The 15,857-nt window shown below is 40.6% G+C and overlaps 2 protein-coding genes across 4 annotated transcripts; one reads left to right on the top strand and one right to left on the bottom strand.

Moving 5' to 3' along the window:
- Positions 1-115: 115 nt before the first annotated feature.
- Positions 116-3,881, bottom strand: slc25a47b (solute carrier family 25 member 47b). 2 transcript variants are annotated; one of them, XM_053510487.1, is made up of 6 exons: positions 3,798-3,881; positions 3,438-3,481; positions 3,283-3,354; positions 2,997-3,179; positions 1,829-2,093; positions 116-1,458 (listed from the first exon to the last, which is right to left on the bottom strand). In XM_053510487.1, the coding sequence occupies exons 1-6, from the start codon at positions 3,832-3,834 to the stop codon at positions 1,181-1,183; spliced, it is 879 nt and encodes a 292-aa protein (XP_053366462.1). In that variant the 5' UTR covers positions 3,835-3,881; the 3' UTR covers positions 116-1,180. The 2 variants fall into 2 exon arrangements, with proteins under 2 accessions (XP_053366462.1, XP_053366463.1); XM_053510488.1 differs by lacking the exon at positions 3,798-3,881 and having other exon boundaries at positions 3,266-3,354; positions 3,438-3,743.
- Positions 3,882-8,088: 4,207 nt separating this feature from the next.
- On the top strand, positions 8,089-15,790 carry LOC128536265 (mitochondrial basic amino acids transporter). 2 transcript variants are annotated; one of them, XM_053510460.1, is made up of 4 exons: positions 8,089-8,405; positions 10,104-10,147; positions 12,695-12,778; positions 13,301-15,790. In XM_053510460.1, exons 1-4 carry the CDS (start codon positions 8,372-8,374, stop codon positions 14,063-14,065), a joined length of 927 nt encoding a protein of 308 aa, XP_053366435.1. In that variant the 5' UTR covers positions 8,089-8,371; the 3' UTR covers positions 14,066-15,790. The 2 variants fall into 2 exon arrangements, with proteins under 2 accessions (XP_053366435.1, XP_053366436.1); XM_053510461.1 differs by lacking the exons at positions 8,089-8,405; positions 10,104-10,147 and adding an exon at positions 11,464-12,320.
- Positions 15,791-15,857: the final 67 nt, after the last annotated feature.

Consider the following 15,857-nt stretch of genomic DNA (forward strand, 5'->3'; position numbering starts at 1 on the left):
ACACACACACACAACTGGATTCTGCTGCCGAGGAGTTGAAGCGTACACTATTATACAGTAAACGTTTTAGTTTTATCTTTTTTAAAATCTGAACAGTGATGTAGCACCTGACTGTACATATAAATCCACTGCAAAGATCATAAACCAAGAGCTATATGTCAAAAACAATCAGACTGATCAACTTTAAATAAGTATGTATATTAATAAAAATAAATAAAAGTAACATTTTAGTAAATTAAATAATCAGCAGGTTTTTTTTTAAACTAATCTCTAACCACCTCATCTGTAGTGTTTCGTGCCCAAAGGCCGGCACGTCTGGTTCAATCCCACAGAAAAGCCAATGCAGCGTAAATTACTGGAAAAAGTCCATTTTGGTCATGATAGAATGACATCAGAACACTGCGCACTGGGCCCAGCAGGCAAAGAACCCAAGACCTTTGACCCGTCCTCTAAACTCCCCAGATCCCAAACGGTTTGATGCTCATGGGTCTGATCCACAAAGCCCCGCCCACAACCCACAGCACCCAAGGGATCTGCTGCTAATGTCCTGGTGTCAGACACCACAGCGCTCCCCAGAGGGCCCGAGGGGTCAGAACTGTCCTGGGGAAGCCTAGTTTTAACATTAATGGGTTTAATGTTACGTATAATCAGCGTACAGCATCAATCCATCATCTGGTACAACACAGTGTTCTGATGAGCTTCTCATACACACCATCATATTCTTTAGATTATTTTGCTGTACCAAAGGTTCTGTTTTAGTGATCAGACTTACTAGATACTAGTTAATATTACACACACCTGCTGTATGACACAAACCACAGAGAGGGAAGAGACAGTTTAGTTTAAAACCAGGAGAACACTGGGCTCTATGATGAGAGTTCTCCTTCAGTGATACATCAATTAATAAAGTGTTCCACTGCGATAAGTCATACATCTCAGCTGTGTGTTAGTTTCACCAGGATCATTTTACAATATAATATTTAACAAATATAAATAAAAATATATTACAATTATATAACGCTTTAAGTAGAGGTCGTCACTCAAATCAGTGCAAACTAAATAAATAAATAAACTTGCATTAATTCACCATCACTCATTCTCATCACGGTCTCCCCACGTGTTCATGGTGTGATATGGTTGTTTATACACGTGATAAGTGGCATATAATGAGCAGAATGACCTACGACTCGGTTCGTAGGAAGCGTACGATCAGCTCGTACACGGCAAAAACAGCCATGTTCACGGGAAAGGCGCGCACGCAGTTCAGCACGAGGCCTTTAAAAAGAACTGCAGGTCCCTCGGTTCGGACACTTTCTGTTATACAGTGAAAAAACCCTCTGTAGCGCTTCTTGCCCACACCATCAGTCTGTAAGCGCGCCTTTATCACGTCCATGGGCGTCCCGACGCTCCAGGCACACGTTCCTGCCAATCCTCCAGCGAGCATCACCGCCTTCCACTCTGGAACAACGTGACATGGGATAAAGTGTTACAGTGTCCGTGTTATAAAATAGTGTTTGCCAACTGCACAAGCTAATTCTAGGCTTTTGGTTAATTTTAAGGCCAAAAGTTTGTGGACACCTGCGCATCATTTGTGGTTCTTTAGCAAAATGTTGTAACAAAACTGGAGCTAAAGGACAAGCTGAGATTCATGAAGACATCTTACCAAGGGTGGAGTGCATCATTTCTTCCACCCACCGTACACTACTGTAGCAAAATGTTTATGATTGATCTATTTCTTATCCTGGTGGATCATTATATTAATATACTATTACACTAAAGCTTCAACTTTACAACAAATAATGTAATTTCATTGATTATAAGCTTTTACCAGGCTGAGTGTTCTTGTCTGGAGACAGCCAATCACAGACAGTGTTATAGACAAGGAAGTAAGTGGCAAAAGACGGTCCATCTCTCAGCGCCAAGGCTCCGGCTCCCTTGTAAAGACCCGACACTCCCTCTTCCCGGGCGATTGTTAACAGGCAGTGCACGGGCCCGTGGTATTTAGGCCTGGACTTGAGGTCAGCTCCCTGTAACGTCTGGGTCTGACACTGAAGACGCACTTTCACAATGTCTGCTGGAGACATCACTGAAACCTGGGACACACAAGCCAGAAAAAAGAAATATAGAGAGTCAGCCACAAAAATTTATACACACTTCAGGAAAAGAAAAATTGTATGATGTATATTATATTAATACAAATTAATTAAAAAAAATTTAATAGGAAAATAAATCATTATGCACACAATTAAAGTTAAGTGTTTTAAATCATCTTATAAATCACAGCAATTTACCAAAGACCAGAACAATTTTTTTTACAAGTTACAATTTGTAATTTAGCAATGAGCGACAGTAATTGTTAAAAAAGACTTTCCTTTTATCACTTACATATATTACACATAAATAATAATAATAATAATAATTTCCTTACTTTTTTTACTCTGTTGAGGTAAAAGTACAATAAAAAAACTAATTTTTTGTGTAAAAGAGACTGACACTGGAGACTCTTTCCATAAATGCTAAATAAATTATTAAACAAATAATAACACTACATATATATATATATATATATATATATATATATATACACACACACACATACTGTATACAGTATAAATAAATTATAATACAATATTATAAAATTAAAATATTATATTAGTATCAGTGTGTGAAAATAAATCTGTGATTTAAATAATAAAATAAATAAATAAATAAATAAATAATAATAATAATAATAATAATGTCAGAGCTGCAGCTACTTAATCGGACCTATAAGATACAATAATTCAGCAGGCCGGAAATATGAAATGTATCTAAATGTAATAATATCAGCAATATTAATTAATTATTATTAGCAATAATTGATATTAAGGCTATCAGGCACATCTCTAATAATTATAATAGCTGTATGTACACTGTGGATTTTTACACCCTGGATTTTTGTGAACTCTCCATCTAGAAATATAAATCATACATCTCAGTGTGTTTAATACTCGCACCTGAGCGGTCCCCCCTGCAAAGCCGGCTAGAAAGATGTCCTGTTTGGCACGGGGGGCATCTGCAGTTTTACCCCGCAGGTGGTGCAACACCTGCAGCACGTTCCTATATGTCCCGAACACCACGGACGAGCTGAGAGAGACCGTCGTGATGGGCATCGACATGCCTTTATAGAAGCCGTACACCTGGACATTATAGATACACACATTTATACAGTAAAAGATTTGTGTAAAAGAAATAAAAATGATTATCAGCCTGTAACACAGTAGACCTGGCACGTGTCGTTACCCCTTCATTCCTGCAGGTGGCGCCAATGCACTGCCAAACCCCAAGGAATTTCCTCTGTGTCTGAATCCTGACCTGAATAACAACAGCAGTAATATTCACAGCAATCAATTTAATACAATCAAAAATATTAAATAAAATAAAATAAAGACTGTTACCTTGATGGTGTCCAGAGGATACCCCACTGCCACCCCAAAAGCCCCTAAACACCACAATTAGAAATCACCTCAGTTATTTATAAAGAATTAAAATAAAATAAATGAATAAAATAAAAACACCAGGATCAGGATTAGATAATAAATGTTAATAAATGCTCTCCTCTCATTCAGTGGTTTACAGACACATTCACACGGTAGGCTTTAACCCGGTTCGTCCTTCTCCATGTCCGAGTCCTCACAGCGCTGATCCGGGGTCAGTCCGAGCCGCTAACCGGCTCCACTCAGTCCCGGACCCTCAGCGGGTACATTCAGGTTATATCTGTTAAAATGATGAATAAAGTGGATCAGCAGTGACGTTACCTCCAATAGATCCGGCAATAAAGTCCGCTACATGCATGTCTGCCCTCACACACACACACACACACACACACAGCAGGGATGCTAATGAAGCTAGCAGGCTAACTAACTAGCATCACCCTGAATAACTTTACCTCAAAAATTAAAACCTCAGTGGATGTCCTTCACCTCAGGACTAAACACGGTTAATTAGTGTTAATTATCATAATAACGGGGACGAATATGAAGTTATTGAGCTGCTCAGGGCCACAGGATTGACCTGGAATGTTTTATTGGGTTTCATTTTATTCCTGTGCTTTAATTATTTTAAATACATTTTCTGTCTTTTATCTGTGACCAGTGAGAACTACAGCACTGCCAGGGTACATGATGATGATGGTGATGATGATGATGGTGATGATGATGATGATGAAGGTGATGGTGATTAGTAGCAGGAGTAGGAGTTATAGTTGTGGTTATTAGGATGAAAGTCTAACAGGTTTGCAAGCACATGTGTGGGTTAGACTTTGTTTGTTTGTTTGTTTGTTTTGTTAACAAGATGCTTTTTCATGAAGATCATTTGTTAACTGATCTGTTGGCACACTGGCACAGGGCAAGTGCCAAAAATGCATTCTGCCTTTGCACAAACCAGGGCACGTCTCAAATCAAAAGCCTGTCCTGCATGTAGTGCACTAACTGGGGATTAAGCCAGGTTCCTATGGTGTCTCAGTGCACACATTATGCAACTGCACATAACGCGCTTGAGCTGGAATTAGACCCTGGTGCCGAAAGCGTGTGGACACTTGACCGTCACACACACACACACACACACACGTATCATACGTCTTCTTTGAACTGTCGACACAAAGTTGGACCGGGGAGAACTACAACACTGCCGTTGTGCGTAATGTCGATGATTAGTAGGAGACGGAGGAGTAGTGGTTGTAGTTGTGGTTATTAGGTTTCCATTTCAACCCACGAACACACTTCTTTTTCTTCTGGCACACCGGTACGGAGTACTGGCCCTGGCGCAGGGCAGATGCAAAACACGCATTCTGTCTTTGAACACAACAGCGCGCATCTTAAATCAAAAAACCATCCTCCATGTAGTGCACTAATTTGGAATTAGGCCAGTTTCCTGCGCTATCTCAATGCGCACACATTATGCAACTGCAGCACTTGAGCTGGAATTAGACCCTGGTGCCAAATGTATGCAGACACCTGACCATCATACCCATATGTCTTCCTTGAACTGTCGACACAATATTGGACCAGGGAGAACTACGGCACAGCTATTGTGTCTGATGAAGATGATGGTGATTAGAAGAAGAAGGTGGAGTAATGGTTGTACAGTAGTTGTTGTTTTGTAGTTACCTGGATAAAAGTCTAACAGTTGCAGACATGCAGGCATATTAGAGTGTTTTTTTGTTTTGTTTTTGTTTAGCAAGCTCTTTTTTTTTATGAAGATCACTTGTTAAATGATCAGTTGGCAATCTGGCACTGGGCACTGGGTAGGGTGCCAACAATGCATTCCATCTTTGCACACAACAGGGTGCGTCTCAAATCAAAAAATGTGAATCCTCATTTGCACGCTGCTGGTCTGTACATAAATGTGAATCCTCGTTTGCACGCTGCTGGTCTGTACATAACTGTGAAAGGACTCTGGGTGCGCTCTCAGTTCGGATATTTTACACGCCCTCAACTCAGACTGCTGTGGATATGTTTGCTCTAACGACCCATGTTTTATCCCATAATAGGGCTTCACAATATTGCTTTTTATTAGCATGGTTCAGAACACATGAGACAAAATGGTTTTAAATTTCCCCCTGGAAAAATAAACATACATGATCTGTCCATTCATCTTTAAAGGGTCAGTTTTCATAGTCTACTTTCTGTTTTTTTTTTTTTTTTGAGTAAGCCATGCTGTCACACCTTTGTTTCTGTTTCTTCCGCACACTCGCTATACTCTATACTCATCTGTACAATGCTTTAAATGGCTCTGTTGAGTGATGCGTATAGCCACGATCGAGGGGGAAAAGCGCTAGATTACTGGTATACTAATTATTCTCATTTAATAGAATAGCTTCAGGATCCGGATAGAACTGTCACTCGGTCCTATCACTCAGTTCTATTAGTGATGCCTGATCTATAGGTAGAAATTTTTAACTGATACCACTATGAATAACATTCTGGGTAGTGCAGGAAACATTTAAACGTTAAATGTGAACCAACAAATTGATAAGAATTTTAATCCCCCCTCCCCCCAAAAAAAATATTCAAAGAAACGTAAACCAATAAATATGAATTAATATCTGTGAAAGCTGAAGAAAATAAACTGTTGATAAAGCAGCTTGTTTATTTCTCCAGACCGAATATGTTGCCAGATGGAAGGGATGAAATATGATTCGTGCTTGCTGGGAGGGTCAGAGGATATTTTAAAAGCTCTTTTTTGGATGTATTTGATGTACACTGATTGCAGCTGCTGGTTATACGAGTTAAGAGTCGACTCAGTGCCACTATGACTAAAGTCCACTTGTGTGAGCTGATATTCCTATAAACCAATCACTAGTGTTGGTCTCACCATTACACATCTTTTTGCTTCATTGTAAACTTTATTATTTGTGCTCTTACCAGGAAAAGCTAGTATTTCTGTTCACAAACACTTCCTTTATGTGTGCTTCAGTACTCCTGACCAGCACTGCTTCTCTTTTTACCTGTATTTTTCACCCAAGGTACAAAATTTCACAGTGCATTTGATCCTAATGTTCTGTTATTTTTTATTCTAATAAGTCTACATAGTTTTATAATCTCCTAAATTAACAGTCTGGAAAATCCTCTTTCGGATTTTTATCCTTTGTAGTTGTACAGTATATGCAAATGATTACAACAAATGAATAAATATGCAATTTAGCCCTAAGCATCATTTAGCACATTCTACTGACATTTTTAATGGGCTTTCTTCCTGAAATAACTGGAAATACTCTTGCAGGTAGGTTTGGTTTTGCAACAAGAGTAACTAATCTAAACATCTAGGTCTGTTTTCATACTATGGGACTTTGTGTTCGGTTCAGGTTGGGTATGAAAGCTAACACAGACATAGACTGCTAACAATATTACTAATGTGAAAGCGGACCAGTGGGGAAGTGGGGAGGGGGCAATTGTGCTCAGATGCAGTATGACATAATAGTGTGAACAGCCAAAGAACTGCACTAATATGATGTGTTTTATATCCACTTCCTGGCCAGAAAATAATTTGCACACACTAAGATTTCAGTCACCTTTAGCTTTGATTACACACACAGTGGGGTGTCCAGGTGTGTAAATGATTCATCATGCTCCAAGAGCCGCTCTTTTATATTCTGAGTCCTGAAATATGACACGTGCCATCAGAGAAGAGAATCTCCATAGATGTGATCCTCTGGTGATTCAGTACATTCAGGTGGTCAGCTGACTTTTTATTTTATTTTATTGCCCCATAACGTTACTGAGTCTAGACCTGAGTAACTGATCAACCCCAGATCATAACACTGTCTCCAGAGGCTTGTACAGTGGACACTATGCATGATGGGAGCATCGCTTGGTTCTGGAATAGTTGTTTGCTAGTCTTTCTGCTTGGCACAGGTTTTACGCCGGATGCCCTTCCTGACGCAACCCTTTTATCCGGGCTTGGGAACGGCACTACATCCAGTGGCTGGGGGGTTTGGGCACTGGCTGGGAATCGAACCTGGGCCTTCCGCATGGCAGGCGAAACACCTACCACCACTGAGCTACCAGTGCCCTCGGTATAGGCTCAATGTAATTATCAATAGTCTCAATCTGGACTCATCAGATGACGTGATCTGTTTCCATTGCTCCCAAGTCCAATCTTTATGCTCCCTAGCAAATTCCACCATTTTTTTCTGATTATCCTTACGAACAAGTGGGATACTTTTGAACACACAACTCCGCCAAGAACGGTCCAAAGTCTGGCTGAAACAGCTGGAGGGTGGTCATCACACCATAGTGACCAGAACTGGGAAACCAGTGAGGTTATGGGGACACAGCTGTTTAGTCCCAATCCTGAGCGTTCTTAGGATTGGGACTAAACGGTCGGTGTGTCTCAGTGAGGGAGTGACGGCCTGCCCTGGTGCCGGTTGTGTAGCTGCGCGGTGTAACGCGGCGCCTCTCGCTCGGATTGGGACGCGCCCCACTGGTGCACGCGGCGGTGGGCGGTAGGGGTGTTGTCCGCGTGCGCGCGCGCCCATTGGTCCAACCGCCTCCTTAAATATGGACTCGGCTTGTGCGTGCGCGCGCCATTCAGAAAGTACGAGAATAGACTGCTGCACGCGCTCACTGACGTTACCCACACACAGGGATCAGACTCGCGCGCACACACACCTTATTAATACACGCGTACAGAAAGTTTATAGGAAGGATATCACTGGGTAAAAGTGGCCAAAACCACTGACCAGGTGATACACACACACACACACACACACACTCACTCACACACACACACACACACACGCACACACAGCACTGAGCTCATTGTGCCCAGAACAGCCTCAACTCTTCAATCTTCTCCAGATTCAGTCACTTAAAACTTTAAATAATAAGGAATGGCACTGGACTTTGCAGCAGGATGTATTGGAGGTGAGTGTTTACTAATACACACATAATACAAATAGATTTAAAAAAAATATTTAAAAAAAATTATATATATGTGTGTGTGTAGAGAGAGAGAGAGAGTCTACTATTACTGTGTGTGTGTGTGTGTGTTTTGAAATTTCCTTTGGGATCAATAAAGTATCTGTCTATCTACAGAGAAAGAGAGAGAGATTTTCTTTCCATCTTTTTTTCTTGTGATGTAGATGATTGTAAATGTAAACCTGCCTTTCGCCCAAACTGAATCCAACACTCCTACTTAACACACACTGTTTTTTCTCCCAGATCTGACATGCAAAACATGCAAGCATGCACCAAAACTATATTAACTCTTTCCCAGGTATCATCGAAGGCTGTGTGTGTGTGTGTGTGTGTGTGTGTGTGTGGCTCCCTCACACACACTCTTGTCAGGACAACCTATTTTTACACGCTGGCTGCATTTGAATGCTCAGAACTCTCTGCTAATGATCTGAGCGTGTACAGTACTTACTCTTGTGCTGTTTCTCATAAGCGCTCCTGGTGCAATATCAATATCATATACAAATATAAATTTTCACAAAGTCTGCCGCCACAGTGTCGCATTTCATAAGACCTTTATTGAGAATTACATTCAGTTTACGCAAACATGACTGGTCTCAGGATGCGTTACTGTTGGCATGACACAAGACTGATGTTAGCGCTCACTTTCATACATTTCAAGAAGGGCAGCAAAGAAGCCACTTCTCTCCAGGAATAACACTAGGGACAGACTGATATTCTGCACTAGGTACAGTTACAGATACTGAAAGTAATTTTCTCTGATCAATAATCTTTATGACTGATTGTCCAGGGAAGAAAAAGTGAGCGCTGCCATCAGTCCTGTGTCACGCCTACAGTAAAGCATAACATCCTGAGACCAGTCATGTGTTCAGTAAACCAGAGTAACATTGGACACAAAGATCTAAAAACGCTGAAGCATCAGACTTTAGGAAATATTAATATTTGTGCCCTCCGTAAACTTTTGACACCCGCTGTACGGTGCAAGAAAGGATCGATTGATTAGAATGAATATGACGATGTCTTCTTTCTCTGCCGATTTTTAGCCAGCCAATCAAAACGTGAATCCTTTCATCTGCCTCCTCTGCAGCTCAACATGGGCTGACACACACACACTCGTTCGCATGACCCAAGGACACCAGAGTTCTGACGTCATGCAACAAATCAAACACACATCAGTATATTGATATACTGGATATTGCGGTCAAGTGGACAGTGTGTTATTTGACAGCAAAGTTTGCTCGGTATGATGTAACATCGATCCTAAATCTGGTTCCTCTCAGGGGTTCGTGCTGGCTCTTCATTCAGGCTTAATTTTTGGCATTACATCATACTAGGCTTCACGTTTCAATTAACATAAATCTGTGTGAATTAATTCTGAATTCTGAATTAATAATACAATTTTATATATATATAAAATTGTATTTGGGGGCCAAGGGGGCAAACATGCCCTTGGTTATTAGGATGGCATGGAAGGAATGGCGTACTGTCAATCACATCAACAGTCCGGTACACAGCGGAGGGTAGATCGCAGTCTCGTCAATATCAAACAGATCCAATAACAAGAGTTTGAGTTCTTCTTTCTACCAGCAGCAAATCACACACAGCAGGCCTGGCTTCTCATTGCTAATATTTTTATATATGTTACAGGTGCTGCCGGGGTGTTGGTCGGTCATCCTTTTGACACTGTTAAGGTGGGTTTAAGTTTTCTTTAGGTTGTTCTTATTCAATTCATAATATTTTTCTGCCTGATATTGATTATCTAGTAAACTCCTCTAGTGAAAGAAGCTCCAGACTGAGAAAACTGAAAACTACATGTTCATAACCATGTAATGAAACTAAGACAATTTACTTCTTATTGGTTTCCTTTACATTTTATATTTTACATGTACAGTATATATCACAGTGGTAGGCTTGAGCTTCTGGTTGTGGGTCACCGTCTCACACTGACCTGAGCTCTTGATATGTTTTGGCTCTGCAGTGTTTTGGTCTAGTAGTTATGTACTGTTCGTTCCAACTGCAGATTAGATTTCATGATCAGTTCTCATTGTTTTGAATGCTCTTTGAGATATGAGAAAAATGAATGCATGCATACATGAGAAAGCTCTGGTTAAGAGCGTAATCCTACACTGGCATGTGTGTGGGACAATTAACGTTGATACAGACTTAATCTTAGGGTGTTAGAACGCATAATTTCTTAACTGCAGTAATTAAGTGTTGTAACTATATAATATAATTCAAGCAAATACTAATGCATAAATTTAGACAGTATGTTTATGACAATAAACAAAAGTGCAGGATTTTGTTAAGAACTTATGAGATATAAGAACTTACACTATAATAATTCTTTCATCAGTCCTTGGATCCCATGTATGCATACACACCGATCAGCCATAACATTAACACCATAAAATATTAATACATTAACGTTCAGTATTAATTATATACAGTAAACTGGTGACAGGATCATGGACACCCTGCAGAGCGATGCCATGAGGGGCCAGAGGCACACAATCCTGGGCCTAATGTTTTGTGTTGTAATTAAAGAAGAAGGGAAAAATCCATCACGATTCTGTCATGTGGGAGTTCACGTGTCGCCACAAACAATCGATTTTAACATCAAGTATATATATACACTGTATAGGTCTTCGCCGACTTACGAACGAGTTCCATGTTAGGAGCGCGTTCATAAGTCAGATTTGTTCGTAAGTCCGACTAAATCTGAGTCTTACACGCCTTTGACATAAATATACAATGTAAAGCAGACCAATCCATTTGACTAAATCTCTGTCCCCTTTACCCACACTGCCATCATGTGGCCAAAAACAATAAGTGCTCCTAAGGAAATTAATCTCACCCACATGAAATGTAACAGTGTTGTCTCTGTGCCTTTAAATCGTGAGGGAAATCCCGGACGCCATTTTGTCTCGGACTTTGAACTCTTTTTTAATGTTTGGTTAAGGGTTTTCCAAAATTAGGATTATTCACCATTGTGACAGCTTTACAGTGTGCTCTTTGACTGATTCATTGAAACCGATAAGGACAACTCGTTTCTTCCGCAAACACACACACATACAATATACTGGACTTTAGACATTTTATACATTTACTTACACACTGATAATATAATTGTAAATATTGGTATATGGTGCACTGCAGTGGCTATTTTTTGTACAATAAACTTGAGTCACCTCCGTGATTGAACCGGAAGTAGAATCGCGGTCCGTTCGTATTTACAGAAACGTTTTTAAGTTGGGGGCTACCTGTATTTTTATTCATCCGTGGTTGCATCTAAAGTTGTAAAATGTTGCAGTTTGTCTACAGTCCTACTGGTGGTGCACACTAAACAATTCACACATTTGGTAAGCGGCACAATGCCCTGTGTAGTAAGAATTATTATTATTAATTTTAGAACTGTAGCAAAATCAGAAAAAAATTTATATCATATAGAATTGGAATATTTATAAAACAGAATCGCAATACAAGGCATTGCGATCATATCTTATCAGCTGATTCCTGTTTCTATTTTTAATGTTAGGGCTGATCGGTGCGTAATACATCAAAATTACTCAGATTCATTTAAAAGAGTATTTGTAAAAAAAATTAAATTAAATAAAAAAAAAGTCAGACTGGTATTTACGGATTTCAAAGTTCATACGTTTCTAATGAAATGACCTGTTGTAAATTCTAACCGCCGCAGCGAGCGGGTTCAGAGCTCTGAGATACGATGTGTTTCATAGCCGCTGTCCTGCTTTTTTCCTGTGTTGATGTAAACCCTGCTGCAGGGGCTGTCTTTCACGGCATAAGTGTCACTTTGTTGTAGATGAGGGTGAGGGATTTACAACCCCTGCACGGATGGGTAACCTAGTAAGTACAGTCAAGGTGAATTTCTTCATTTCCATTCGAAAACATGGCGTGTTTGGGTTTTTGGCACTGATGTATTTTCACTACAGCATCCCTCAGCTATGATACAGCACTCAAATCCATGTTACTTTCTCACTCACACACATACACGCATACACACACACACACACAACACTGCAGTTCAGATTCTTACAACTTTTCATAAGCTTAATTGTTTATTGCGTTTTTTTTTTTTCTTTTTCAAACAAAGATTGAGTTAGCGCTGCTTATTTATGTGCTACATGTTCGTACAGTTCAGCTTTGTGTTAATTGTGTGTTTATAAGACATAACCTTTGCTCTCTGGTTTTAACTAACTCTGGATATAACTACCTTTCAGGTAAGACTTCAGGTACAGAGTGTGGACAAGCCCCTGTACCGTGGAACGCTGCACTGCTTCCAGTCGATTATTCATCAAGAATCTGTGAGTTCGACATCAAGAGAAGAAAGAAAAAAAAAACAGCTGTGAATTTTTAACTTAACTTTAATGTCAAACCATTAGATTCGTGAAATGTTTTAAAGTCCCGATCTGCTTTTGCGGAAAGGCCTGATTTTGCCAGCGGAGGTTTGCGCAGTGCTAAAGCTGATATTTTAGTACCCAAGTGAAGCAAGGACAGCATTCATAGAAAGCTAAATTTAGCTCCGACATCATGCTATCTTGTTCGCTCTCCAGGATAAACATGCCACGCTGAGGGCTTAAGGATTAACTGATATAAGGATTAGATGCTTATAATAAATATTATTATATTATAATATTATATACTCGTATAGAGTTGTAACGTCTTTAATTATTGTAAGAAAGTTGCAGGATTACGATATTATAATGCAATTGTTGTAATTTAATTACATATATATATACTCATTATTTTTATTTCTTGTTCATCTTTGCCAGTCCCAAGGTACTTCTTCTCACACTCGAGTCTCCTTCTCGTTTCTTTTACTACAGATGTTTGGCCTCTACAAAGGTATTGGCTCCCCAATGATGGGCCTGACTTTCATCAACGCCATTGTATTCGGCGTGCAGGGCAATGCGATGCGCATGCTGGGCAAAGACACCCCTCTTAACCAGTTTCTGGCAGGTGCTGCAGCTGGAGCGATCCAGTGCGTCATCTGTTGCCCGATGGAGCTGGCCAAGACTCGCATGCAGATGCAGGGCACGGGAGTGAAGAAGTCTTCCAGGAAGACTTACAAGAACTCGTTGGACTGCTTAGTTCGCATCTACAACAAGGAAGGCATTCGGGGGATCAACCGCGGCATGCTGACCACGATTATCCGCGAGACTCCGGGATTCGGAGTGTACTTCCTGACCTACGACGTCCTAACGCGGTCGCTGGGGTGCGAAGCGGACGACCTTTACATCATTCCCAAGCTGCTCTTTGCAGGAGGCATGTCGGGAATCGCTTCCTGGTTATCTACGTATCCCGTGGACGTTATTAAATCCCGCCTCCAGGCAGACGGCGTAGGCGGCGATCATAAATACAGCGGGATCATGGACTGCGTTCGTCAGAGCTGGCAGAGGGAGGGCTGGAGGGTCTTCACTCGAGGTCTGACCTCGACTCTCCTCAGGGCGTTCCCGGTCAACGCTACCACGTTCGCCACAGTGACTCTGTTCCTGATGTACATGCGGAACGACGGCGGCAGCGGCGTGAAGGTCTGCGAGGCCGAGCATCAGCCTGTTCAGCAAACACAACTCCAAACTACAAGCCTCTGATTGAATTCGTCCAATCCCCGACTTCTTCTCTTCAACCAGAATAATGATTAAACAGTGCCTGTACGATAACTTCAGACAGACGGTCCCCCTCCCTCCCCCGTTGGGAATTCTAGTTCCCTTATTTAGCGTTCTGGGAAGGATTTAAACTAGGTTTTAGAGAGAGGGGATTAGAGAGGTCAGGCACTGACGAGGGCGAGGAGGCAGTCAGTCTTTCACTTTGTGCCAAAGCTGTTCATTGGGGTTGAAATCATCCCTCTACTGTATGCGCAGGACCATTAGGGTTCTTGTACACCAAACTGCTGGCCCATTGGGTTAGGGTTAGGCATTAACACACATCCTGGATGATCTGGTTACAGGTGGACAGACGAGACTCACACCTGGCATTAAAAAGGCGTAAAACACCTGTGATCGTTTTCTGTACATCATTTCCGCTGGTTAAGAGATGAGAAGGTACACTGTGTCTTTCCTGTTATATATGCGTAACCTTTAACCCTAGACCCGGTCGGTGCAGAGCTAAGGACATAATGACTCAGCTGATTAGGAAGGTATCCAGACGCATTCGTGTTCACATTATACATCCAGTCTTTATGTGGTCCGTGTGTTCTCGAGACCTTGTTAAGATCACCAGTCAGGATGTTTGTTAACGCGTCGCTTTGTGCGCTGACGCGGCTGGAACGGGTTTGGGCTCAGCCCATTATGTTTCAGCAAAGGGGAAGTTAATTTAACCCAAGGGTGTCATGGCCATGTGTTCACATACTTTTGAACATCTCTACATAGGTCTGTTTTGAAAAAAGGTGCTGCTAAGCTTCTAAACTTTTACGGTCGCATTTATCTGTTTTCAGGATTTTTCTTCCTCCCTCGTTACTGGCATTACAATGAAAAGGACGGATTCTGATTTGACTGGAAGCCTCGATGCCTTTAACACAACACGAGCACGTTTACATTTGACTCTCCTGTGCGGAAAAAAAAAAAAATCAGTTATATTAAGAGCAAAGCAAGTGTAAATATTCACACAGCGTTTCTGTACAGAACACACTTTATATCTGCAGCAAGGACATTGGGACACGCCTCCTCAGCGTTTACACAGTAGAACAAATCGCATCAGATGGACTCTTGGCCGAATTTGTACAAAACTATAACTATACTTGTGTGTGAGTGTCTCTCTCTCACACACACACACACACACACACACACACACACACACACACACACATACACAGATCCAATTTTTAGAGGAACAGGAAACTAAATTGTTACACACACTACAACGTGTGCATAATTTATAATTATATTTGAGAAGTTCACGTCTACAGCGCACCATAATCACATCGGTTATTCCCTTATCAGATTATAATTCTGTTCATCACCTGCTGAAATTAGTTTAGTTTTGATTAGTATTGTAGAATTATCTTTAACATCCTGTCTAGTTACAATATTCTTAGACAATTTCTGCAGTGGTTTGTATACAAGCATGTGTTTAGTGGTAAATATCTTTTTTTTTTTTTTTTTTTTTTTTACTCAGCATTTGAACGGCAAGGGGAAAAACGTTTCTTAAAGAAAAAGGTCTCGTGTGTAATTCATCACAAGATCATTTTTGATCGTTTACTTCTGTTTGTTTATATGGTTTGTTTCTTTTTTCACATGGAAAATGAAATTGTGAAAACTGTACTTTTATGATTGTACAAAATGGTATTTATTTATGAGAATTAAAGGGTAACAGAATTACTACTGTGCATTATTATTATTATTATTATATATATAACCTATATTAATAGGTTTAATACCTACACTA

This window comes from Clarias gariepinus, chromosome 13, assembly GCF_024256425.1.
Source record: "Clarias gariepinus isolate MV-2021 ecotype Netherlands chromosome 13, CGAR_prim_01v2, whole genome shotgun sequence".
NCBI classification, from domain to species: Eukaryota; Metazoa; Chordata; class Actinopteri; order Siluriformes; family Clariidae; genus Clarias; species Clarias gariepinus.